The sequence below is a fragment of the Phoxinus phoxinus genome, assembly GCF_949152265.1.
Source record: "Phoxinus phoxinus genome assembly, chromosome: 4".
Taxonomy (NCBI): Eukaryota; Metazoa; Chordata; class Actinopteri; order Cypriniformes; family Leuciscidae; genus Phoxinus; species Phoxinus phoxinus.
Genome location: NC_136879.1, coordinates 23,667,538 through 23,692,584, shown reverse-complemented (window position 1 = coordinate 23,692,584; position 25,047 = coordinate 23,667,538). Strand labels below are relative to the sequence as shown.

At 37.2% G+C, this 25,047-nt stretch overlaps 1 protein-coding gene across 5 annotated transcripts in view; it reads left to right on the top strand.

Annotated features, from left to right (window-relative positions):
* The window catches only part of frya (furry homolog a), a 53,521-nt gene that overhangs the window by 10,035 nt on the left and 18,439 nt on the right, over nt 1–25,047 (top strand). For all 5 annotated transcript variants that reach the window (XM_079610681.1, XM_079610678.1, XM_079610679.1 and 2 more), the window contains exons 4-40: nt 1,163–1,302; nt 2,483–2,573; nt 3,025–3,104; nt 3,196–3,276; nt 4,008–4,176; nt 4,291–4,383; nt 4,921–5,019; nt 5,103–5,204; nt 5,307–5,410; nt 6,940–7,048; nt 7,355–7,441; nt 7,534–7,705; nt 7,990–8,122; nt 8,268–8,375; nt 9,111–9,366; nt 9,622–9,804; nt 9,895–9,981; nt 10,315–10,574; nt 11,406–11,595; nt 11,704–11,828; nt 12,554–12,611; nt 12,887–12,978; nt 13,091–13,263; nt 13,810–13,970; nt 14,850–14,960; nt 16,070–16,224; nt 16,650–16,749; nt 16,880–17,051; nt 18,193–18,449; nt 18,538–18,684; nt 18,816–18,984; nt 19,675–19,765; nt 20,051–20,133; nt 20,598–20,748; nt 21,799–21,902; nt 22,422–22,604; nt 24,140–24,341. In XM_079610681.1, coding sequence (XP_079466807.1) covers nt 1,163–1,302; nt 2,483–2,573; nt 3,025–3,104; nt 3,196–3,276; nt 4,008–4,176; nt 4,291–4,383; nt 4,921–5,019; nt 5,103–5,204; nt 5,307–5,410; nt 6,940–7,048; nt 7,355–7,441; nt 7,534–7,705; nt 7,990–8,122; nt 8,268–8,375; nt 9,111–9,366; nt 9,622–9,804; nt 9,895–9,981; nt 10,315–10,574; nt 11,406–11,595; nt 11,704–11,828; nt 12,554–12,611; nt 12,887–12,978; nt 13,091–13,263; nt 13,810–13,970; nt 14,850–14,960; nt 16,070–16,224; nt 16,650–16,749; nt 16,880–17,051; nt 18,193–18,449; nt 18,538–18,684; nt 18,816–18,984; nt 19,675–19,765; nt 20,051–20,133; nt 20,598–20,748; nt 21,799–21,902; nt 22,422–22,604; nt 24,140–24,341 — 5,078 coding nt within the window. The remainder of the gene's footprint in view (nt 1–1,162; nt 1,303–2,482; nt 2,574–3,024; nt 3,105–3,195; nt 3,277–4,007; nt 4,177–4,290; nt 4,384–4,920; nt 5,020–5,102; nt 5,205–5,306; nt 5,411–6,939; nt 7,049–7,354; nt 7,442–7,533; nt 7,706–7,989; nt 8,123–8,267; nt 8,376–9,110; nt 9,367–9,621; nt 9,805–9,894; nt 9,982–10,314; nt 10,575–11,405; nt 11,596–11,703; nt 11,829–12,553; nt 12,612–12,886; nt 12,979–13,090; nt 13,264–13,809; nt 13,971–14,849; nt 14,961–16,069; nt 16,225–16,649; nt 16,750–16,879; nt 17,052–18,192; nt 18,450–18,537; nt 18,685–18,815; nt 18,985–19,674; nt 19,766–20,050; nt 20,134–20,597; nt 20,749–21,798; nt 21,903–22,421; nt 22,605–24,139; nt 24,342–25,047) is intronic.

Sequence of the window (25,047 nt, the reverse complement as noted above, 5' to 3'; positions counted from 1 at the left end):
CGTCCATTTATGTGGACATAAATTTGACATGTAATATTGTTGCAGACCAAGTACACCCCTTCATGACAATAGTGTTCCCTGGTGGAAGTGACCTCTTTCATTAGGATAATGCACCCTGCCACACTGCACACATTATTCAGGAATGGTTTAAAGGAACACGATGAAGAGTTCAAGGTCTCTTCCATCTCATTCCAGTTGAGCATCTGTGGGATGTGCTTGACCAACCATTCTGATCCACAGCGTCTCCACCTCTCAACTTTACAGGACTTGAAGGATCTGCTGCTAATGTCTTGGTGCCAGAGACCACAGGACACCTTCAGGGCTCTCGTAGAGTCTATGCTTTGGATCATCGAAGCTGTTTGGTGGCATGCGGATGTCCAACAGAATATTAACTCAGAATATAATTTTGAGTTGTGGGCCATGTGAGGCAAAATAGGATTCTGATACCAATAGCCAGACTGAGAAAGCACTCAAAGCAGGACAAAAATCCTTATTATTGAGCTTTATTATATGATTATAATTCCCAAAGTCATTTGTAAATTCATGACAAAAGTATCTGCAAAATGAATAAATCTACGAAATGTCTAAAAAGCAGCATTGAAAGTCTAGAATGAAAGGGCTTTTTATTGCTGGCTTGGGCGGAGTGTGTGTTCTCTGCCCTGAGTTTTTAAGTTTGTTTCTGTATGCATGTATATGTGTGTGTGTGTTGGAGGCAGGTGAATAGCAGCCTCATTCAGAGCTCACAGGGGCTGTGTTTGTACCCATGATCCCTTGGGCTTTTCAGGAGCCTCACTGAGAGGGGATTCTTCTCCCAGGGTTCATCAGGGAATGAAGGGCTCGCTGTGTTCACCCTGAGCCCCTGAAACCGCCCTTTTTCCCTCCCTTCCCTGTGTGTTGAGTCCTCACCAGGGACCGCCTTTCCTTCCTGCACGTATTACCCCAACTCCCTCCCCTTTTCTCACTTTCTTTGCATCCTACAGACACATTTAAGACACATACTCAAACAAAATCCCCTGCTTTCACCAAGACCACCTCCACACTCAAAATAACTTTCTCCTGAAGATGCACTATGAAATTCATGGCCTATATACAGTACTATGCTCTAGGTATATTTTTAGTTTGTTTATGTGGTGATTAATACATGCTCTCCTTTCATTTTCAGTTGATCAGCACAATGAGTTCTTTGGCCGAGTATTGCCTACCATCTCTCTTGCGCACCCTTTTTGACTGGTACAAAAGACAGAACGGAGTTGACGATGAATCCCACGAGTACAGACCACGTTCAAATACAAAGCCCAAAAAGTGAGTCCTGTTTGTACAGTTTGTACATATAGATAATATACTTAATTATGCGTAATGCAGTTTAGTAAAACAAGTCTGCTTCATGCATATTAAAAACCCATAAATTCAGAATTGGAGTTTTATCCATTAACTTTAGAGCCATATATATGTTACGTACTCCTCCACACACACACACACACACACACATATATATATATATATATGCAGATATTCTTTTCTTTTTTTTACATCAGTTTAAATTGTTTCTAAATATTTCTATATCAGGACTTTATTTTAAATCCTGTTCTTTTGAACTTTCTATCCATTAAACAATCCTGGAAAAATGAGTTTGTAAGGGATTATCTGTGTCTGTATCTGTTTTAGGAGATATTTTACATGTTTATTTCTGTTTCCTGTGATTGAGTTTGTTTCTATGGTTTCTTGTTGATTTGATTATCATGTGCACCTGTTGTTCATTTCTTTGATTAGTTAAGTTTTTCTGAAACCCTGTGTTTGTTCAGTTCATTGTCTGTACTCGTCTGATGTTGGTTGTTCTGTTCCGGATTTCTATTTTTATTTTCTCCATAAAAATATGAAGCATCACAACTCAACATTGATAATAATAAGAAATCTTTCTTGAACAGCAAATTAGCATATTATAATGATTTCTGAATTATTATGTAACACTGAAGATTGAAGTACTGATGCTGAAAATGTAGCTTTTCCATCACATGAATCAATTACATTTTTAAATAGAAATAGAAATAGAAAACAGTTCTATTCAATTGTAATAATATTTCACTATACTACTTTTTTTACTATATTTTGGTCAGATAAATGCAGCCTGGATGAGCATAAGAAAAAACAACAACATTAAACCATCTTACAGACTCTATAAAAATAGGGCCTTTAATGAATGTGAAAAGAGAGCAGTGAGACAGCAATACAATGTTGTCACTTGGCCTGATAAGTTCTGTCGTAACTGGATGATTTGACACAATCGTGCCAAAATAGCCCAGTGACATCAGACAGACAACTGGTTGTTGATGCTTCCGTGACTTCTGCTTCCTGTAGCTGGAGTGCAAACTCCATTTCATCATTGACAAATTATACTTTAGTCTGTGAATGTGTGAGAGGGTGGGAGCAAGATTGGCTTACATGATCTGTTTACATTCTCTCTCTCTCTCTCTCCATTTCCCAGTGATGAGCAGCAAAAAGATTATCTGCTCGAGAGGAGAGACCTAGCCATCGACTTCATCTTCTCTCTTGTGCTCATAGAGGTTCTGAAACAGGTAACGTCAAACTGGCACACGCACTTTGATTCACATCTAAAAAAGTTTAGATGCAAATAACTAACAGACATCAAATATGTTAGAGTGCACACAAGTTGTTCTGTCGATCATCACAAATAATCTATGGTGGTTACTGCCCTGCCAGACACCCAAACAGAAAATATAAATTAATAAATAAGAAGTAACAATTACTATCACAAATGTGCACTGTGTAATGAACAAAATCTATGCTATGTATTATTTGCTTTGACATTGTTTGCTAACCCTAACCCAAAATGGCAAATTTAGCAATAGATTCCACCTTAGAAGAGATTGTTGATATACAGTTTACCGGTTATTATACAAAGGTATTTGAGATCAAAGAAAGCCACAATGGGCCAATCAGAATCAAGTATTCCAGAGAGCCATGTTATTAAATGTGATACTGTTTGTGTTTTTCCCATTTGGCCAGATGCCCCTCCACCCAGTTGTGGATGGTTTGGTCCATGAAGTCAATCATTTGGCTTTTAAGCACTTTAAATATAAAGAGGGGTAAGATACTTTAGAATTCTCTATTGGATACATTTAGTAAACTAAATTCATAGAAAACTATACATTTTTACATGTGTTTTATTATGACCAGGTATCATGGTCCCAACACTGCCAACATGCACATTGTAGCTGATCTCTATGCCGAAGTGATTGGAGTTTTAGCACAAGCAAAGTAAGTACCCGTCAATCCAACAAAGTCAACGTTATTTTTATTTAGCAGTGTTGAACTGTGTTTTTTGTAACATGTGAAAAAGCATACTAGGCCTGAAAATCAGCCTTTGTGAGTTTCTAGATCTTCAGAAGAGCAAAGCTTACAAGTGGTCTGGATGCCTAGCATCCTCTGTAGTGTCATTCCCATAAAGTGTGCGTTAGTCTACAAAACAACTGTGCCCCTGTCGTTGTGGTAGAACAGTTGCTTCTGCACGTCTGTTTTATTTCTGCCTGAGTGAAATATTCTGGGTAATATTGGTCTGTTGGTCCTTGCTATTTCAGTAGATGTTATCAGGTCTCTGGTTGTCTTATTTGACAGCTCAGGGTCTGATTAATAGCAGCGGCAGCAGTGCTATTCGTTTTTAACCACAGTGGACGCTCTTTCCAAACAACAATGGTGAACATGTCAAGTGAATAATTTATCTATTTATTTTTTTGTTTTGTTTTGTTTTGTTTTTTAGTATCTACTTTGAGCATGCAATAGTTTAGAAAGGATTTCTACAGTCATGGAAGATCTGGAAATATCAGGGAATGTCATTGAAATGAGTAAATCTTAAAAGGTGTAACGCTTTTTATTTTATTTTATTAACATTTAGATATTTGTGAGTGATTATGTAGAGTAAAACTTGCGTTGCCCACAAGCCAGTGATTTTATCTGGCAATAAAATGGCACATTTTTTTTTTTTTTTTTAGATTTCCTGCTGTTAAAAAGAGGTTCATAAGTGAGCTGAAGGAGCTCCGTCAGAAGGAGCAGAGCCCGTACGTGGTCCAAAGCACCATCAGCCTCATAATGGGTGTGAAGTTCTTCCGGGTGAAGATGTATCCTGTTGAGGAGTTTGAAGCCTCCTTTCAGTTCATGCAGGTCAACAGAGAGAAATAAGACATTTGGATACTCTTCCTTTCACAAAGCTCATTTATTTAATTATTTATTAATTTATACTGAAAGTTTCACGATTCTCTCGATTTTCCGTCACAGGAGTGTGCACAGTATTTTCTGGAAGTGAAGGACAAAGACATCAAACACGCTTTGGCTGGACTCTTTGTGGAAATTCTAGTTCCTGTAGCAGCGGTTAGAGAAATCTTATTAAGATCTGTCAACATGTCTTGTTTTGCTATACTTGTGAGGACATTCCATAGGCGTATTGGTTTTTATACTGTACAAACTGTATATCCCCTTACACTGCCCCATCCCTAAACCTACCCAATCACAGGAAACATTCTGCATTTTTACAATTTTTAATAAAACATATTTTTTTTTTAATGTTTTTTAAGCTATTTGAATTATGAGGACTCATGAAATGAAGTGTAATACACTAGTGTAATACACATTTCATTATACAAATTTTATATATATATATATATATATATATAAAATTTGTATCATGAAATGTTTTATATATTTTATATATATATATATTTCTGTCCATAGATAGATAGATAGATAGATAGATAGATAGATAGATAGATAGATAGATGATAGATATGTATATCTATCTATCTATCTATTGTGTGTGTGTAAGTCACTCTTTTTTAATCTTTACTTTGCTAGAAATGTCTGAATGCATTTTGATCCTCATTATTATTGCCTTTTCTGTCCTTTTAATAGGCTGTCAAGAATGAGGTGAATGTTCCATGTTTAAGGAACTTTGTGGAGAGCTTGTATGAGACCACCTTGGACCTTTCGACAAGAAAGAAACATTCTCTGGTCAGTCTGGTTTTCATAAGCTATTGTATTTCATACTGCTTGAAGGCACTCTGATCATTACGTACCCCTCCCTGGTCTTTTAGGCTTTGTACCCACTGGTAACATGTCTGCTGTGTGTTAGCCAAAAGCAGTTCTTCCTCAACAGATGGCATGTCTTCCTTAACAACTGCCTCTCAAATCTAAAGGTATATGGTTTCACTGCGTTATAGTTTATCTTTATTCATTCATTTGTGATTCAACCAGAATGGCAACCATGATTGCTCACTAAATAAACTTTGTCGTTACAGAGCAAGGACCCTAAAATGGCACGGGTAGCGCTAGAGTCCCTCTACCGACTTCTGTGGGTCTACATGATCCGCATCAAATGCGAGAGCAACACTGCGACGCAGGGGTAAGCACGTCCCTGGTCTGTATCTACTTGTGTTTAAAGCCACTACCAAAACACCCATCCGAGGCCCCCAGAGTCAAGCTGTGGGTTGGTCTGCAGTAAACTGATTTTACATAATATAGTCCATCTAATGAATGCCAGCTTTCTTGATGGAGTTCAAGAAGGCTGAAAAGAAGTAATGATAATAAAAACAAGTCTGTACCCTGCCCCTCCCATGGCCGCCAGTCCACCGAGCCGGGGGTGTGACCACACCTCTCATCCCTCTAAGTGGCAGCGAGTAAACAAGCAATCCATTACAGTCGTCGTGCCTCAAGCGGAGGGGTAGAAGACTTGGTAATTACTGACAGTGCTGCCAAAAATGGGTGGAGAAAGGAGAGGACTAGAAGGGAGGCTGGTGGTCATGGGTGATGGGTGTTGGAACGCCAAAATCATCCTCTGGGAATCGAAAGCTTGGCAAACTAAAGCATATACACACCCTTGTTTGATCTTCAGGGCCTAAAAGGAACAGTGAACACGTTTGGATGTCTTATGTAGCTAGTCCATTATAGATTAATAAGGATTAATATGATAAATGGTTGACGTTGTTTGGGAAAGGGTGTACATGCCCTTTTCAATAGCAGAAATGGAAGTTGTGGTAATCATTTTTGGACTGTGGGCTATTCAGTTTATTTATAGTTTGAAATAAACAATGCAAACTATATAAAAGTATGGTCCCACTTTATAGTAGGTGTCTTTAAGTACTATCTAATAACATTTAAATTAATCAAAACTAATCAAATTTTATTTTAACTTACATTTTTTATCTGTTGACTGTTCACCTAAATAAATAAAAATTTCAAATAAATACTGTATAGCATTTGATTCCTACGTTGGCACAATAATGCACAGAACAACAACATTTAAACAGCAAACTTTAAGTTAACAACACAACAGAAAAATGCGACAACACTTTAACTCTGGGGGCAGAGAAATGATCGTGATCATTTCCGTTATGTTGTAGCTCGTTTCCATTGTGTTGTGGCTTGACTCCACTGTGTTGTTAACTTATATTTGCTTTTTTAATTTTTCTTGTGCTGTGCGCTACTGAGACTTCTTTCAAAAACATCTTACCGACCCCAAACTTTTGAACAGTAGTGTATATTTAAGGAGAAACAAAGTTTGGCATGATATTAGATATCTAAAGCATGGGAGGGAGAGGTTAGTTCTGGAACCACAAGGATCATAAAAGGCTCAAATGATGCAGGAAAACCGGTCAGCTCATAGTTCTTGCGAGAGGGATGTATTGCATTATAGCAGGTCATAAATATCAGAAACTATGGATTTCTATGCCACATACCAATAAGCTGTGAGTGACTTAGGGGTTTACCAACCCAAAGAGGACAAACATCTCTTAAAAATCTAATTCCACAAGCAGGCCAGGCTCAAGTCTGCCACTGTAATGGGATGTTACTTATAACAAGCTATCTGTGTCACTATGGTTTGACCTTGTCCAAAACTTGTTATTGCTAAAGACTGCAATCTTGTCCCCACAGCCGCCTCAACTCTATTGTGACGACCCTGTTCCCTAAAGGATCCCGCAGCGTGGTTCCTAAAGATATGCCTTTCAATATATTTGTTAAAATTATCCAGTTTATTGCACAGGTATGTCTGCGATTAAATAACAGTCAGATCTACAACTAAGACCTCTGTTAATCTCTTGTTAGCATTTAAACCATTATACAAGACTTAATTCTCATTTGTTGTGCAAACTGTGCATGCATCTAAGGATACAGGATTTAGTGTTGTTACCAAAATAAACACACAGTGATGGCTAGATTCCCGTCATTGTTAGCAACTCTACACATTTTTTGTGTTTCTGATGCAGCAAGTGTTAAAATATTTATATTTTTTGCATACTAGATCATTGCAAATGCAAGTTGCATTTCCTCTTTCTGATTTATCTTACAGGAAAGACTTGACTTTGCAATGAAAGAAGTCATTTTTGACCTACTGTGTGTTGGGAAGCCTGCAAAAGCCTTTAGTCTTAATCCAGAGGTAAAGTATTGTTAAATTACAATAGATGTAGCAGCTTTATTCTCAGTGTTATGGCACTCATATCTTGATTTTTGTGTATGTCTGTTCTGTAGAGAATGAATATAGGTCTCAGAGCATTCCTGGTCATTGCCGACAAGCTGCAGCAGAAAGATGGCGAGCCTCCCATGCCGAACACGGGCGCCACGCTCCCTTCCGGAAACACGCTACGAGTCAAAAAGACGTTCCTGAGCAAACCTCTGACTGAAGATGAGGCTAAAGTCATAGGTGAGTTCATCTGTTCTACTTTTAGAAGAATCATTTCAATAAAATCAAGACTTTTGTCTGTGGAACTGAAAACTCAGTGCATGAATGTTATTGCGCTGGATAACAAACAGAAGAATAAGTTGTAAAACATGAATGAAATGCAAACCTTGACCAAAAACATAAAGAAGAGAAAGTCTTCTTAATGATATTGATGGACATTTTCTCATTAAACTCTGTTTCTATTGAAGAACATGACTTTCTATCACAGCTTTTTCCCCACTGTTTTTGTCTTTCCAAACACTTAGGAATGTCCCTATATTACCCCCAAGTGCGGAAAGCTTTAGACAATATCCTCAGACATTTGGATAAGGAGGTTGGCCGCTGTATGATGCTGAGTAACGCACAGATGCTGAATAAGGAACCCGAGGATATGATTACGTATGTCACACATGTCCAGTAATGTTTCATCTGGTGTATCTGATACTCTGCACACACCTGTCCAACCCATCAGTCCAACTAATCTTGAGCTTGTCAGTGCAGTCATTTCTGTTTGAGCTTATGTGACCTCTCTCTATACTGACAGGGGCGAGAGGAAACCCAAGATTGACCTCTTTAGGACATGCATGGCCGCCATTCCACGCATCCTTCCCGATGGCATGTCCAAGTCAGAGCTCATAGACCTTTTGGCGCGGTGAGTGTATTTGTTCGATGTGTGCATGCGCATGTGAGCAGGAAACATTTGCTTCGACGAATTGCCCGATGGTCAGGTTTCCTAGAGATTCAGTAATGTGATCTCTCCTTGCCCCCAGCTTGAATAGGATGTCCCAGTGCAATCTGAGTCTGCTCTAATCAGACTTAATTCTTCATGTTTAAGCCATTAGGTCAGCCAGCTAGTTCAGGCTTTCTGTGAACTTTCACCACTGGAGCTGCAGTGGCTTCTGCGCTGTAGTGAAAGATCTTGAAAAGTACACAGATTATTAATGAGTCTGAGTGCATGGTACTATTTAGATATGTAGGAGAACATTTTAAATGTGACTTTTTTTTTAAACACTTTCAGGAAAAAAGTAAAAAATCAAAATTAATGTTTAAATATATACTGAATAAAACTATATATAGTAAATAATAAAAAATGCTTTATATAAAATGTAATGGATAATTTATATATTTTATTTTATACTTTTTATTTTATCATTTAAAATCTAATGTATTATCATATACATTTATATATATATATATATATATATATATATATATATATATATATATATATACATACAGTATATATATATATATACAGTATATATATATATATACGGTATATATATACACACACACACATGCATAAATACATGCATGCATACAAAAAGTATATATATGTGTGTGTGAGACAAATATGGAACATGTTTTGTGATCTTTTTACTGGCAGGTTAACCATCCATATGGATGATGAACTGCGTTTGATAGCCCAGAATTCCCTGCAGAGCCTGCTGGTGGACTTCTCAGACTGGCGAGAGGAAGTGCTCTTGGGCTACTGCAGCTTCCTGCTCCGGGAGGTTCAGGACACACACCAAACCCTGCTGGACTCCTCACTTAAACTACTGCTGCAGTTGCTCACACAGTGGAAACTGGCCCTTCTCAGCACCAGCAAGAGCCTGGACACATCGAAGATCTGCTCCACTGAAGTAAGTGGCAAGAAAAAAAAAACTTATTTCAATTATTTATTTATTTTTGCCTTCAGTGGAGAAAAAAAATCACAAAAATATCTCTTTGGTATCTCAGGTGTTTCTTCTAGACAGCAATAAAAAAAATACAGCAATAATACTTAATATTAATGTAAAATATTATAAAATATACACAATATTTTAATTATTATAATATATATATATATATATATATATAATATAATAAATAAATAAAGCTGTGTCTGTGCACTTTAGTTGTTACAGAATAGCTCTGGCTCCAGGCTGCCTGCTGAACGGACCCCTCACTCTACAGTCCTGCATGCTGTTGAGGGTCTCGCTTTAGTGCTGCTGTGCTCCTGCCAGACAGGCACGCGCAAACTAGCCGTGTCCATCCTGCGAGAGGTCCGCCAAATCTTCCTCACCATCGGGCAGACAGAGGTAAGAGCCGCTTGGAGCCTGACTTGATCAGATATAGGCCTTTGAGTATAATACATCCGCTCATTTTATGGTTGAATATGGTCTACACAGGAAGATGAGAGGCCCATGATAGATGTACTGGACCAGCTGAGCCCAGTGGTGCTCGAGAGCTTCGCCCACGTGACGGTGGCTGACTCGGTGAGTGCCTCTGTGTTCGGTCCTTTGCGGTTTTGCTCATAGGCGAGTCTCGGAGGACATCTACAAAGTGTCTTCTGTTCTGAGTTTATAAGAAAGTCTGTTTTACTTCTCTGAGCTTGGAGTTTACTTTATTAGGTGGTGGCACTTAGACAAACAATGATTTGTGTAAATCCAGAATCACATAGATACCAGACGCCAGTATTAAACTGGCACGTTTAAGAGCTACATTTAGTGTAAATCCATTTTGCGTTTTGACTATAACATAAATACCCTCCAAAAATCTTGAGCTCCCTAGTTGCCACTATGATCTCTCCCCTTCCCCAATCCCCACAGGCGTCTCTCGCCGCCGGGCAGCAGGCAGACTTGCAGTGGCTGGTGGAGTGGAACGGATCTCTGCTCGGCAGCCACTATGACGTGCGGAGCCCGTCTCGTGTGTGGATCTTGGCACAGTCTCTGAAGGAACCCTGGGCTCTGTGCCTCTTCAGCCTTCTGAGACAGGAGTACCTACCCAAGCACTGTCCCACAGCGCTCAGTTACGCCTGGCCCTACGCCTTCACCCGCCTGCAGCTCCTCATGCCTTTACTTGAGCCCAGGTGAGGGATGGATGTCCATTTGACCCACATCTATATATCATTGAGAGGTCACTATTTTGATTGGTGTGCATTGTAGCTTTAACTATTGTGACAGTCTAATAGCTTATGTAAGGATTTAAATCTAGTTGACCAGGCTTAAACCTCAAAGTGCAGGAGGTTTTTAAGCATTAAATCTATCTCTATCTTTAAGTTTAAGCTCTTAATGGCCTCCCATAGCCACTTTTTATTATGTTACTGCACTTGCTTAAGTGCTTCTGCCCCTGATAGCAGACTCTGTACAGTACTTTTTCGGTTATTCTACTACTCTTTTTTTTAAATATATACAGTACGGGTACATTCATTATACATGTTAACTCAACACAATTAATTTTCGTTCATCAAATAATCCTTAAAAATGTATCATGGTTTCCACAAAATATTAAGCAGCATAACTGTTGCTTCAACATTGATAATAATAATAATAAATGTTTATTGAGCAGCAAATCAGCATATCAGAAGGATTTCTGAAGGATCATGTGACACTGAAGACTAGAGTAATGATCCTAAAAATTCAGCTTTGCCATAACAGGAATAATTACATTTTAAAATATTAGAAAAACTGTTTTTTAAAATTGTTATAATATTTCACAATATTACTGTTTTACTGTATTTTTTGGTTCGAATAAATGCTTGGTGAGACTTCTTTCAAAAACATTAAAAAAAAATTTGAGCAGTAGTATAATTATATCTGAAGTTTTAACGAGAGTTAACTTGTTCAACTAACTAACTAGTTTTAATTTTTTTTTACCTTACATCAGTCAGTTCATTCATTTGAATTCCTTCATCTTTTAGCAACCCAATTAACGCCAAGAAGACAAGCTCGGCTGGTTCAGCAGACACCTTTGCGTCTCTGTGGAGAAACTATCTGATTCTGTGTTTCGGTGTGGCCAAACCCAGCATCATGAGCTCGGGTCATCTTCGAGCCTCCACCCCTGAGATCATCACTCCCAGTACAGACAACAACAACAGCTACGACAACAAGGTGGGTGGAGCGTCTTTAGCATCACGCACCAGTCATGTCTACAGTCATACGCCCCAGTCAGTCATTTAATAACGGGATGGAATCACTGATTTACGTTTGGTTCATTAGATCCTGGGCACCCCGTCTGTGGCCTGGCTGCTGAAGCAGTTGGTCCCTCTGATGCGTTCAGAAAGCATTGAGATCACAGAATCTTTGGTGCTTGGATTTGGCCGCACAAATTCACTGGTTTTCAGGTACTATGTTGCACTTATATAAATATTTAAGATCTCTGATGACATAACTGCACAGTTTTCTCACGTTTGGTGAAACCCGAAACAATTGTAGATATTTAGATGACTACAAGACACCACTTTCTCATAGTGTCATGACATTATACAACAGATTGAAGTCCACTCATTGTTATTTTTTATTATTTTATATCACAACATACGGTGTTTTAATTTTTAAATAATCAGTTTTAATGTGTCATGTAAGTTCAGTGTACGATTTTTAAAGATAAGATGTGAAGAGCAGCATAAATCTGATGTTCACATTCTAGTCATACCTCAGTTGTGCGCTTGTTAGGCTTTTGAATTATTTGACTTGAATAAGGCGATGCACAAACACTGTATGCATATAATTTTACCATGAATGACCAGGCAAATAAAAAATTAAAATGTCAGTCATAGAACAATGTACAGTTTTTGGTGTACCGGTAATTAGAATTGTGCTGGTAAATTTTTTTATTATTCATAAGCAAATGTTTAAAAAAGCTTTCTTTTTTTTCCGTTTTGATTGATCATTGTTCCAAAGCAGTGATCAGATGTCATATTACATTAGTCATGTCTGCTTATTTCAATTCTTGGAATCTTAAAAGTATTTTCGGGAAATGGAGCAATTACTGCTCTATAAACCCTGGAAGCACATTATTGATTCTTCTTTAGCCTTATTGATTTTATATTTGTTATGTCTCGTACAGAGAGCTGATTGAGGAACTGCATCCTTTGATGAAGGAAGCTTTGGAAAGAAGACCTGAGGTCAGTTATATAATTTTTTACATTGTGCAGTCAGATCAGCTGGTATGTGCCATAACTTGTTGTATTGTAAATGGCCCGCTCAAGCAATGCATACATGACTTGTCTTCCAAAACAAAAAAGTGCAAAAAAAAAAGAGCTCAGTTCAGGGTTCATACGATCATGGAAAACCTTAAAATATCAGGGACTCTTAAAATTTGGATTCCCAGACTTGTAAACTACAAAAATTCTTGAAAGTGTTTATAGTAAAGTAACTGTTCTTGTAATGTGTCTGCTAGAATAAAAAACGTCGAGAGAGAAGAGATCTGCTGAGACTCCAGCTCCTCAGGATCTTTGAGCTGCTGGCGGATGCCGGTGTCATCAGTGACAGGTGAGAAGGATCTTATTATTATGAATTCTGTTCTCTGGACTGCTCCATCGCGTCTCATTATGAACTCACAGGCTATAAAACATGAAATGATCCCCGCCTCCCTGTCTCTCAGCACTAATGGAGCGCTGGAACGCGATACGCTGGCCCTGGGCGCTCTCTTTCTTGAGTATGTGGACCTGACCCGGATGCTTCTGGAAGCTGAGAATGACAAAGACATGGAGATTCTTAAAGACATTCGAGCTCACTTCAGCGCCATGGTGGCCAACCTCATACAGTGTGTCCCAGGTGAAGAGGAAGCAACAGATGTCTCACAAACTCTACATACAATTAATGTCAACAGGAAATCAAAATTTAGCCCATTAACTTTCTTAATACACATTCCTGTTTGTGCTCAATCCATCGGTACACGTTTTAATTCATAAATAGCCATAATATTGTTCTTCCTAGTTAAAATATTTAGTCACCACATTAAGTAATGACATCATACTGGCGGACTTGAAGCTGTATCTCGCTCTGGGAAGTGCTCCACATTTTCTTTGTTTAGGAAATGGAATTCATTGCTAGGTGACGGGGTATTCCTGACGTCAGTCTTGATTTAGACTCCCTAGTGGAGGCACTGCCCAAAATAGCAGTAGATTAGATGGAGAGCCACTTCATGGGCACATGAAAAGAGTTGTACAATGGCCAGCCATTTCCCTATTCTCTTTGAAAAGGCGAAACTAAAACCATTATTTTATTTAATTGTTTCAAATTTCTTAGTCATTTCAAGTGTTCCCGTCTTTTGAGATCTAATCCCTCTTTTTCCCTCTTTTTCTTTTATTTGTATCATAGTGCATCATCGGCGTTTCCTCTTCCCTCAGCAAAGCCTTCGACACCATCTCTTCATCCTTTTCAGCCAATGGGCTGGGCCTTTCAGTATAATGTTCACGCCCCTGGATCGCTATAGTGACCGGAACCATCAGATCACTCGATACCAGTATTGTGCTCTTAAGGTAGTACAGAATACGCTGATATAATGTATAATTGTACATTATTTTGATAACCATTTTTATGTCTCACAGTATTTTTTTTTAGATGGGTTAAAAAAAGTACATTATTCATAAATAATATAAAATATATATATATTATTTAAAAGATATTACCGGTCAAAAGTTTAGGAAATCATTCTAATATGCTGATTTGTTTCTCAAGTAATATTTCTATTTGCATGTAAAAGCAATGGAGCGGAATGTTCTAATTTAAAACATTGCTTGTGTTGCTAATTCAGACCACAGACATACGTATACACCACTAATTTTATCTCTAGAGGTCTACTTATAGCCTAGTATGTGCTGTAGTCATTTACAGTGCAAGACCTCAATGTGGACACATGCCAAAGAGACAAAAGTGGGTCCATTATGTGACGAATGAGTCCATTTGTGATGACAGTGCATGTGTGCTCTGTTTTGTCTGTGGAAACCTTGTACACATAATGTCGGCTCTGTGCAGATTGACGACGTGCAAACATATAGTTCGCGTCAGGTTTTTCAGGTTAGGATATCTGGAAAAATTACACCCACCTCTAAAGCTACATTGTTTGTGTATGTATGTGTAGCTTCGTGTTTTGCCGTTAACCCATTCCCCATAACAGAAAGGCAGGTGTTGTAAGACGTTGTAAAAGGTTTGTAATTTCAAGACCCTGGCGTCATTAAAACATACAAACATCCAGAACATGATATGAGCCCTGTGAGCCTCTTCCCTGTTTCTTTGAAGTTTTTTTGTTGTTGTTCTGTTAGACACGATAGGACGTGATTTCCTCAAAACAGGAAATTCCAAGTTTTTCATGAAAGCTTTGCATGAAAGAATGTTGTTGTTTTTTCTTCCTTTCATAGGCCATGTCGACTGTGCTTTGTTGTGGCCCTGTGTTCGACAACGTAGGGCTCTCTCCTGATGGCTACCTCTATAAGTGGCTGGATAACATCCTTGCCTGTCAAGATCTGCGGGTATGCAGCCAAACACTCATGACCCACATACGTTCTCACTCGCTGCTTTGGTGTTGATATCGCTATACCAGCACAACCATCTTTAAAATGGTTTGTGCCTTTTGACCCTGTACAAATTTCCTGAGGGACTTTTCATTAGATAAGCCACTGATGTCTCTCTCTCTCTCTTTCCCAGCTTGTGAATGAGCAATGTTTTGTTTTCATTGTTCTGCAAATGTTGGATCTTGAAGTGAAAGTCTGGCTTTGAGCCCTGACATTTTTGTGTTCGAACAAGACGGTACACTACCGTTCAAAAGTTTGGGGTCAAAAAGGTTTTTTAAATGTGTTTGAAAGAAGTGTCATGCATACCAAGGTTTCATTTATTTGATCAAAAATACAGGAAAAACTGTAATATTGTGAAATATTATTACAATTAAAAAAATAACGGATCTCTATTTTAATATATTTTAAAGTATATTTTATTCCTGTTATGGCAAAACTTGAATTTTAAGTAGCCATTATTACTTCAGTCTTCAGTGTCACATGATACTTCAGAAATCATTCTGATATGCTTGTTTAATGCTTAAGAAACATTTCTTATCAATTATTATCAATGTTGAAAACCGATTTTGTATAAACGATAATATATTTTATTCAGGATTCTTTGATAAATAGAAAGTCCAAAGGAACAGCATTTATTTGAAATAAAAAATATTTTGTAACATTATAAATGTATTCACTGTCACTTTACTGACCCCAAACCTTTGAATAGTTGTGTGTATCATTGGAAACAGTTATTATTAATGCAATTTAATGCATAATATTAATCATGCAATTAATTGTGTGTGTGTATATACAGAATATATATATATATATATAAGTGCCACATCCCCTCCAAAACCATGCAAACCAGACCAGTTTGACCCAACTGATTTGGATCAGAAGACCAGAACCAGCTTAGACTGTTTTAAGACGTTTCAACATCAATTATACTGACACACTTTAGGAAACATGCTGAAAAATCCATCTGATACCTGACGGCAGCTAGTTCTCCACCAGCTAAGGTGGTTTTGAATCACCAATCACTTCAATAGATAACAAATGCGATCCTCTGATCGGATCCTCCTCAGGTGCATCAGCTGGGCTGTGAGGTGGTGGTTCTTCTGCTGGAACTTAACCCAGATCAGGTGAATTTGTTTAACTGGGCCGTGGACCGATGCTACACCGGCTCCTGCCAGCTGGCTTCTGGTTGCTTCAAAGCCATTGCCACTGTCTGTGGTAGCAGGTATGCTATTATGCTAATCTTGAATTTTTCAGCACATTAAGCCGTTCAAAAGTTTGAGGTTGTAAAGATTATTTATGAAAGGTTTTTAAAAAAAGACTCTTCTGCTCACCAAGGCTGTGTTTATTTGATCAAAAACACTGCAATATTTGTTCATAATATTATTATTTTTGCTATTTAAATGTAATGTTTTTCTTTTTAAATGTAGATTACAATATTCTATTTTAATGTATTTTAAAATGTAATTTATTCCTGCGATGCAAAGCTGAATTTTCAGCATTTGCCTACGTTCTTTCTCATGATGATTTGTTTACATATTTAGTGCCAAGACTAGACGTATCTTTGGAATGAAGCTCCTCATTGAGATATTTAGCAAAAACAATCTAAGTTGTTTTTAAGTAGGTGATCCTTTTTGTTTTCCTTCATAGAAACTACTCCAGTGATATCGTGACTCTGCTGAACCTTGTTCTCTTCAAAGCGTCCGACACCAACAGGGAGATCTACGAGATCGCTATGCAATTAATGCAGGTTAGAGAGAGAACATTCTCTGCCAAAGAAGTGCTGCAATAATAGAAAGTGTCCTGGATTAAATGGTGTGTTTGTGTGCTAATCTGTTTATATGCCTGCGTTTGTGTGTCTGTGTTTTCTGGTTACAAAGATTCTGGAGGCCAAGCTGTCTGTGTATTCTAAGAGGATTGTGGAACAGAAAAGTGGTGCTATCCTGTATGGGACACACGGGCCTCTTCCTCCTCTCTACAGTCTCTCTGTTACCCAGCTTTCTAAGCAACTTGCCAGGATGTACCCTGAACTTACCCTGCCCCTTTTCTCAGGTATTAAATGGAAGGATAATGATGGCTGTAAATGACACTCTCTTATAGCTGAAAACCCTTAAAACCATAAACTTTCCACTGCAAAATGTGATCTTAAAGGAATTGTTTATGGTTTAATAAATACAGTTTAAGCTCTATCGACAGCATCTGTGACACAGTATTATTTTAATATTATTTATATACTACTGTAGTATTTAAAATTAATACTATGCTATACTACTATATTATTTAAAATTAACTTTTTGCTTTATAATTTCATGTTTTCATTTTATTTGTAGTTCAAATTTGATTAATTTAGTTTTGTGCTGTTGTCATTTTTTTCTATTAATTTTTTTATTTATTAAAAATGTATTAATTTTTATTTCAGTTGTACTTAGTAATTTTAGTACTTTAACTTAAACTTATTCTATTTAAGTTACTTGCCAAGGCAACATTCTAGTTTTGGTTTAAGTAAAAGTTTTTCATCTATTTTATTTCACATTTATTTTAATTAATAAAAAAGTTAACAATAACAACTCCTGTGGCATGCTGTCAATTATCATAGAACATAATTTTGAATGATTTCTATTTAGAATATGCAGTTGTCACATTGTTTCTAAAATATAACTCTTACACATTATACTTGTCACTGAAGAAGATAAAGTTATAATCTTTGTGACCGTGTTAATCTGGCAAACCTGCAGAAAGATACCAGGAAATGAAATATTGTTAAATATTATTTAAAAAATATATATTATCTGTTAAATATTGTACATGAATACCTGGATCAAACTTCCCTACCTAGAAAAGTAATTCCACCTAAACCGTACGACTTCTATAATATATTTTATATAATATTTCACACACATTTTAAAAACTATCAAATATTTGGTAGTGAAGAATTCATCAAAGTACTTTAACAGAAATAGTCATCATATTTCTGCACATTTACCTCTCCAGTACAGTTGCACCATAGTCTTTCATTGTAAGTAAATTATTGCTTTTTTCCGTTTAAACACGTTTTCTTTCTGGACCTTAAAGTGCATTTAACCTGAAATATTCCTTTATCCAACAGCAAATTTACCCAAACATGTAGAAACTCCATTAATTTCTATGAATATGTATGTATGAAGCTCTATCTTTTTGCATCTCTCACTTCTAGAGGTAAGTCAGAGGTTTCCCTCCACTCATCCAAACGGGCGCCAGGTAATGCTGACCTACCTGCTCCCTTGGCTCAGTAACATTGAGCTGGTGGATGGAGGTCTGCTGCCCACAGCCTCGAGTTCGAACAGCCCTGGGGACAACAGGAAGGGATTCGCTCACAACACCTCAGCACCTCACCTGCTCCGTGGCACAGGCTGGGGGTCAATGCAGGCCTCTTCTCTGGTCCTAAACAACCTCATGTTCATGACCGCAAAGGTATGTCAGTGAATCCCTGTTACTTTAGTCTTTGCTAAACTAAAAAAACAAAACAACATCTTGAGTTGTGTGTCTCTGTGTGGGCTAGTATGGTGATGATGTCCCAGGTGCAGAAATGGAGAACGCTTGGAACGCTCTCGTCAGTAATGAACGGTGGACTAATAACCTGCGGACCACCCTGCAATTCCTCATCAGCCTATGTGGAGTCAGCAGCGACACCTCTCTCCTGCCCCACGTAAGTCCTACATTTATTTATTTCATTACATTTATTATTTCATTTTGGTTTGATGTCAAGATTTTATTGATAAAGAATGGAAGCTAGGTTGTCAAGTTTGAGCATGTGGACTGTCCTCTATTTATACTCAGATTAAGAAGGTGGTGATCTATCTGTGTCGCAACAACACCATTCAAACCATGGAGGAGCTGCTTTATGAACTTCAGCAGACAGATCCTGTGAACCCTGTTGTGGTGCACTGTGACAATCCTCCATTTTACCGCTTTTCAGCCACAAGCAAAATTACCACCATCACTTCTGGTATGCATGCTAGATGATTACAATCATCTACAATATGTCACTCACCATAAAGATAATTTGTGTGTATATACACTACTGTTCAAAAGTTTGGGTCCAGTAAGTTTTTTTTTTTAAAGCAAGTAAAATACTTTTATTCTGAAAAGAAAATATGCATTAAAATGATCAAACGTCACAGTAAAGACATTTATAATGTCACAAAATGTTTCTATTTCAAATAAATGCTGTTTTTTCAAAGAATTCATCAAAGAATCCTGAAAAAAAGTGTATCACAGTTTTTCACAAAACAATTTCAGAATTTTTTTTTTTTTTAACAATGATGTTAATAAGAAATCTTACTTGAGCACCAAATCAGAATATTAAAATGATTTCTGAAGCGTCATGTTACACTGAAGACTGCTGACATCACAGGAATAATATATATATATATATATATTTTTAAATTGTAATAATATTTTTCAATATTACTGCATTAAAATATTTTTAATCAAATAAATGCTTGGTGAGCGTAAGAGATTTCTTTCAAAAACATTACAAAATCTTATCAACCCCAAACTTTTGAACAATACTGTATTCTGAATATAACTGAATTGTATATATCTGTCAAGGCAAAACAGCAAAAATCAAAATGAAGGTGATATATTGATCATATACTGTATATCACATGCTGTATTCATAAATATGTCTCTAAAGGTCCACCTTCCAGTTGCAAAACATTAGTGTGTGGCCAGGAAAACATCCCTGACACGGAAAGCTCGCCAATCACAAAAGAATGTGATGACAGGTATATCCCACAAACCACACAATTTACATATATCCATAAGACTCTTTTCCCTATTCATGTTTGATGATAGTTTGAGGTTAAACCCACAATGAGCATTACAAACATAAGCTTGAAGCTGATACCTTTATCTAAAGAGACTTGCCATACATTTCCCTGGAGCAACCTAAGGTGAACTGCCTTGATCAATAACAAAATTATTCGCATGTTTAAATTTGATTCTGCAACTGCATCATACAGTATACATCATATACTGTACATATGGATATTTTGTTCTGTCCACCCAAGGCTGAGCAACATCTTACGAGCACATAACCGCCTGGAGTCTCGGTACAGCAGCAGTTCTGGAGGTTCCTACGACGAGGAAAAGAGTGAGTGAAGTTCATCATAACCCTACAGAGGGACCAAAGCAGCTCAGGAATGATTGATATTTATTGTATACAATGGCGGAGCTTCTGAGCAATGTCAAGTTAAATTTCTTGAAGTCTAAATTGTGATGCTTCCCCTTTGGCAATAGATGTCGAGACAGTTCTGGCCCAAGGGCGTTAAATATTATTATATTTTTTTTTTAGTCTAGAACATATTTCTTTCTTGAATTTGAGATATTTCTGAAAGCCGGCTCAGGTAATACATTTCAGCTTGAGATAGCTTAAGCTTAATGGTTTTTGAGCGTGATTGCATTAGGCATGAGTTATGACAGTTGTGGAGTTTGTCTGTCTACATACCACTCATACTTCAAGAGTAAAATCCTGTTTTATTACAAGTCTCACAGATGAAAGGCATACCTGTCAGGCATGGCGTGTTGTTGTTTTGACTCTTTTTGCTTTGTCTGTAGGTGAGCCGCTCCCTCCATATGCCATGTGGCTTATAAGTGTGCTGGAAACCAATCAGCCGCTTCCTCTTCCCATGCCAGTTAATGGAGGCTGTTGGGCACCGCTGGTCGATTATCTACCCGAAACCGTCACTCCACGAGGACCCCTCCACAGGTCAAGCTTCTGGAGTATTTTTTTTTTTTTTATTTTTTTATTTTTTTATTTTTTATTTTAAAGCGTAACTATAACTTTTAAAAACTTTATACCTGTTACTATAGTTGATATAAGTTGATATAGTCACAGTTATCGTTTAATGACATTGTTGTCATCGTCTTGTCTTAGTCATGGAAAAAAGGGTCGTCTATAGACATTTTTGGTCATAGATTTCATTAACGACATTAACACTAGTTATAACAAAGCTTTCAATTCATGCTGTGACCATGTAAATCTACTAAACCTGCACAAATACATCAGGAAATGACATGGATACCTGAAGCAAATTCCACCTCAGCCAGACAATGTCATATCCTGTTTTATAACAAATATCAAATATTTGCTATCAAAGAATTTATAAAAAATTCTTTAACAAAAATATGATCGTAATATTTCTACACTTTAAAATTTCCAGCCATAGATTTCCATCGTAAGTGATAGATAGTGCATTTTTATGATGATTTATTTATTTACGTTAAAGCAGTCATGAAGTTACAAAAATAACTCTATACTCTCTACTTCTTCATATTATGTTACAACCTTTTATTCATATTTAGATTCACTGTTAACGTCTAGTCACTCAGTCTAGAATTACACACTGGCTTTTAAAGCACTGCAACTTGACTCGGTTTAATTTAATCTCTCATCAAACACAATTCTTATCAGTCCCGCAGATTATGTAATGCTGGAATCTTAAAGCATATCACTGCAATTATCAGACAGATGGAAAATAGATGATCAGAAGCTGCAGTGCTGTCGCCAGAGCCCCTTTGACCCGAAAAAAATCCCTGCGATAACACATTACCAATGTTCGTTTTAACGTCTACTTAGGAACTATGATAAAAATGCCCGTCGTCAATGTAATGACAAAACCAACATAGTTCCTTTTAAGAATGTTTTTTGTCACTCAGTCACAGCTGTGAATATGTTCTGTTCTTTTTGAAAGGTCATTGCTGGTATGTGTTTTTTTTGTTCATGCGCTGAAAGAGCAGTGTGTTTTGTCTGGTTCAGGTGTAACATAGCAGTGATCTTCATGACGGAGCTGGTGGTGGATCACAGCGTGAAGGAGGACTGGGCCCTACACCTCCCTCTACTGCTCCATGCCTGTTTCCTGGGTCAGTAGAGCCTCTGTGTTCTGTTCTCATCACAATCCGGGACATTTGATCTGGGATTAGACCCTCTAGATTAAGGCTGCAATGCAGGAGTCAGGTGTGCTCAGATGAAAAGTACTGTTTTTACTGTAATACGTGGTATTTATATCCAAAATGGATTTACTTTTGTCATATCTCTCTTTTTTTCTTTTTAATCTAATCTCATCTGAACCATTGCATCCCTGAATGTGTCTTATGACTATAACTATGTGGCTTGCTATGAGAACAATGTTGTCAGTGAAACCAGTAGCTTAATATGTCTTTTTATAAAGTATGTGAAATATGTGTATCCCTGCGGATTGAGATCTTTATTAATTTCAAATCAAAACAATATTTAGGTATTGAAAAACTCAAATAGACAAACCCAAAGAAAAAATTAAATTCTTGAACCAGATATTCCCACTTAACCCCCCAAATGGCCCTAAACAATACTGAACAAATGCAAGTACAAACGTAAACCTTTAGAATGGCTCTTTTTTTTAGGTATGGACCACTACCGTCCAGAGGTGTTTGAACACTGTAAGAGGCTCCTCTTGCACCTTCTCATCACGTTATCTTGCAACAACAATTTCAGCCTCATTGCCTCCGTTCTGCTAAACACCAGAGATGCCAACAGCAACAAGAGCCTGACCTTCAAACCCATCTACCAGCCTGAGTTCTACACAGGTAGTAGACTTCACATTCGAAATATGTCTTTTAAATGTTTGTTTTTTTTATATTATATGCCATACATGGGCATTTATTGAGCAAAAAAAAATTTGCTTTAAATAAATTTATTTATTTATTTGTGGTACTCAAAGTTTTAATGCCACCGCCAACCAATAATGAAACCAGGTTAAAACAATTAACCATATAAATATATTATTAATACAAATATATAAATATATTCAATATGTTTGCAACATAATGTTACATTTTATAATATCTGAAAAAAATATATGATTTAATTCCTTGGCATATTCATTAAAATATCAGTAACATTATAAAGATTATTCTTACTCGGCATGTGCATCACAACACAGAGGCTTACATTTAGTAAAATGTGTTCAAAATCATTCTACATTTTGAAGCATGGATATTAGTGCCAGGGGTCAGAAGACAGTGAACGGGATTCCACCAAATGCAACATGTTCCTGGATCAACATTCTAATCAACCAATCAGATTAAAGGGACAAGTTTACGTGAATTTTAGGCTTACAACCAGGGTTAGGTGCTTCTACATCAGTGTTATTCACCTGAGTTCCATCTGATTTTTGGGATAACTTATGGGTAGGGTAAGGGTTAGGTTTAGGGGTATGGATAGGGTAGGACTACATTTTCGGACAGGAATGTTGTTCCGGGATCAACAAAATATGATGATCCAAGAACATATTTTACTTGGTAAATCACTGTGACCGTCAGAAGAGATTGTATACAATCAGTTTTCCTGGAAAGTATTGATCATGTTTAAGAAATGCTGTTGAGGCCTTCACAAGCCATATATCAAAAATGATATATACAACTTGGATAAGTTCAAATAAGTACTTTGAAACTATGATGCAGTTGCATTAATTTTTATATAAATTACATTTATTATAACTGTTAGACCTTGAAATGATGAATGCTTTGCACTTTGCAAAGTACTACATTGTATTAAATATTGTGAAATTGTGCTGTCAACAAGTCAAATTTAGCAACTTTGCATGAATCCTGTTTATCACACCCTCCTTGCATGAACACTTACACATTGGCCTTGGTATTTGACACATAGCTTTGGAGAGTGCGGTCATGTTGAAATCCCGTAGAGGGGTGGAGGGTGAGAAGTCTTATCTGTGCAAGAACAAACTTCTGGAAGTGTGGCCAAAAACAATTATATGTACACAGAGCATCTAAACGCCTGATTAGAGCATTCCTATGCACTATTTTTATCTTCTCGCTCCAAAGGGACCATCTATCGGGCCCTGGGGAGACTGGTTTGCACCAGAGGGTGGTCTCACTGTTGTCATGCTGTTAAAGCATGTCTAGGCAAAGTCAATTATGATGCTGATAAGATGTCAGTCACCAGCCCCTGTCATAACAGCATAGTTGATATTGTTCTTTAATGTCTGTGATTTGGCTCATTTAGGAATGTTATCACCGGGTTTGTTTGACTTGCCTAAAGGTTCGTCTTCAGAGCTCGTTCCGTTCCCAACTTTTTTACTCGCCCTACGTGTGGTGTTCAGGTGGTGTGGACTTCCTGCGGAATGGCCAGGCATCTCCAGTGCCAGATTCGGGCCTCAGTTCCTCCTCTACCTCGTCCAGCCTGAGCCTCGGAGGCAGCAGCTCCAACCTGCCTCATCTGGCCCAGGAAGAGGTGGAGCAAATGGAGAGCAGCACTGAAGATGATGAGAAGAGCAGCAAGCTCATTGAGTTTCTCACTACCAGGTATACAGACCTACAATTATTTTGTGATCTAGGTCAATCAATTCTGTGATGTTTACTCTACTGTTCAAGGAGAGTGATTTTTGTTGTATTTAAATAGAAATCTTTTGTAACATTTTAAATGATCAATTTCAAATAAATACTGTTATTTTGAGCTTTCTATTTATCAAAGAATCCTGAAAAAAAAATGCATCATGGTTTCCACAAAAATATCTTTTACATTGATAATAAGAAATATTTCTTGCGCACCTAATCAGCATATTATGATTTCTGAAGGATCATGTGACACTGAAGACTGGAGTAATGATGCTGAAAATTCAGCTTTGCCATCACATGAATAAAATATACTTTAAAATATATGAATATGGAGAACAGTTATTTAAATTATAATGATATTTCACAGTATTTCTGTTTTTATTGTATTTTTGCTTGGTGAGCATAAGAGACTCCTTTCAAATCCACATAATAAAGTGTTGAACTATTAAATACATTTTAACACTTTAAGTGTAAAAGCGTCGTTGTTAAATTAATCTGAGTTCTTTTCAGTTTATCTTCACTGTAACTAAAATGAAAGGTCATTTCATGTGAATATTCCAGAGCTGTTCAGGAACTGATTCAGGAAATGACACATCTGACGCGTCTTACATCTGACATCACTCAGGATATTACAGACTTGTATGTTGCATGTATTTCATCGGTCTACATCAGA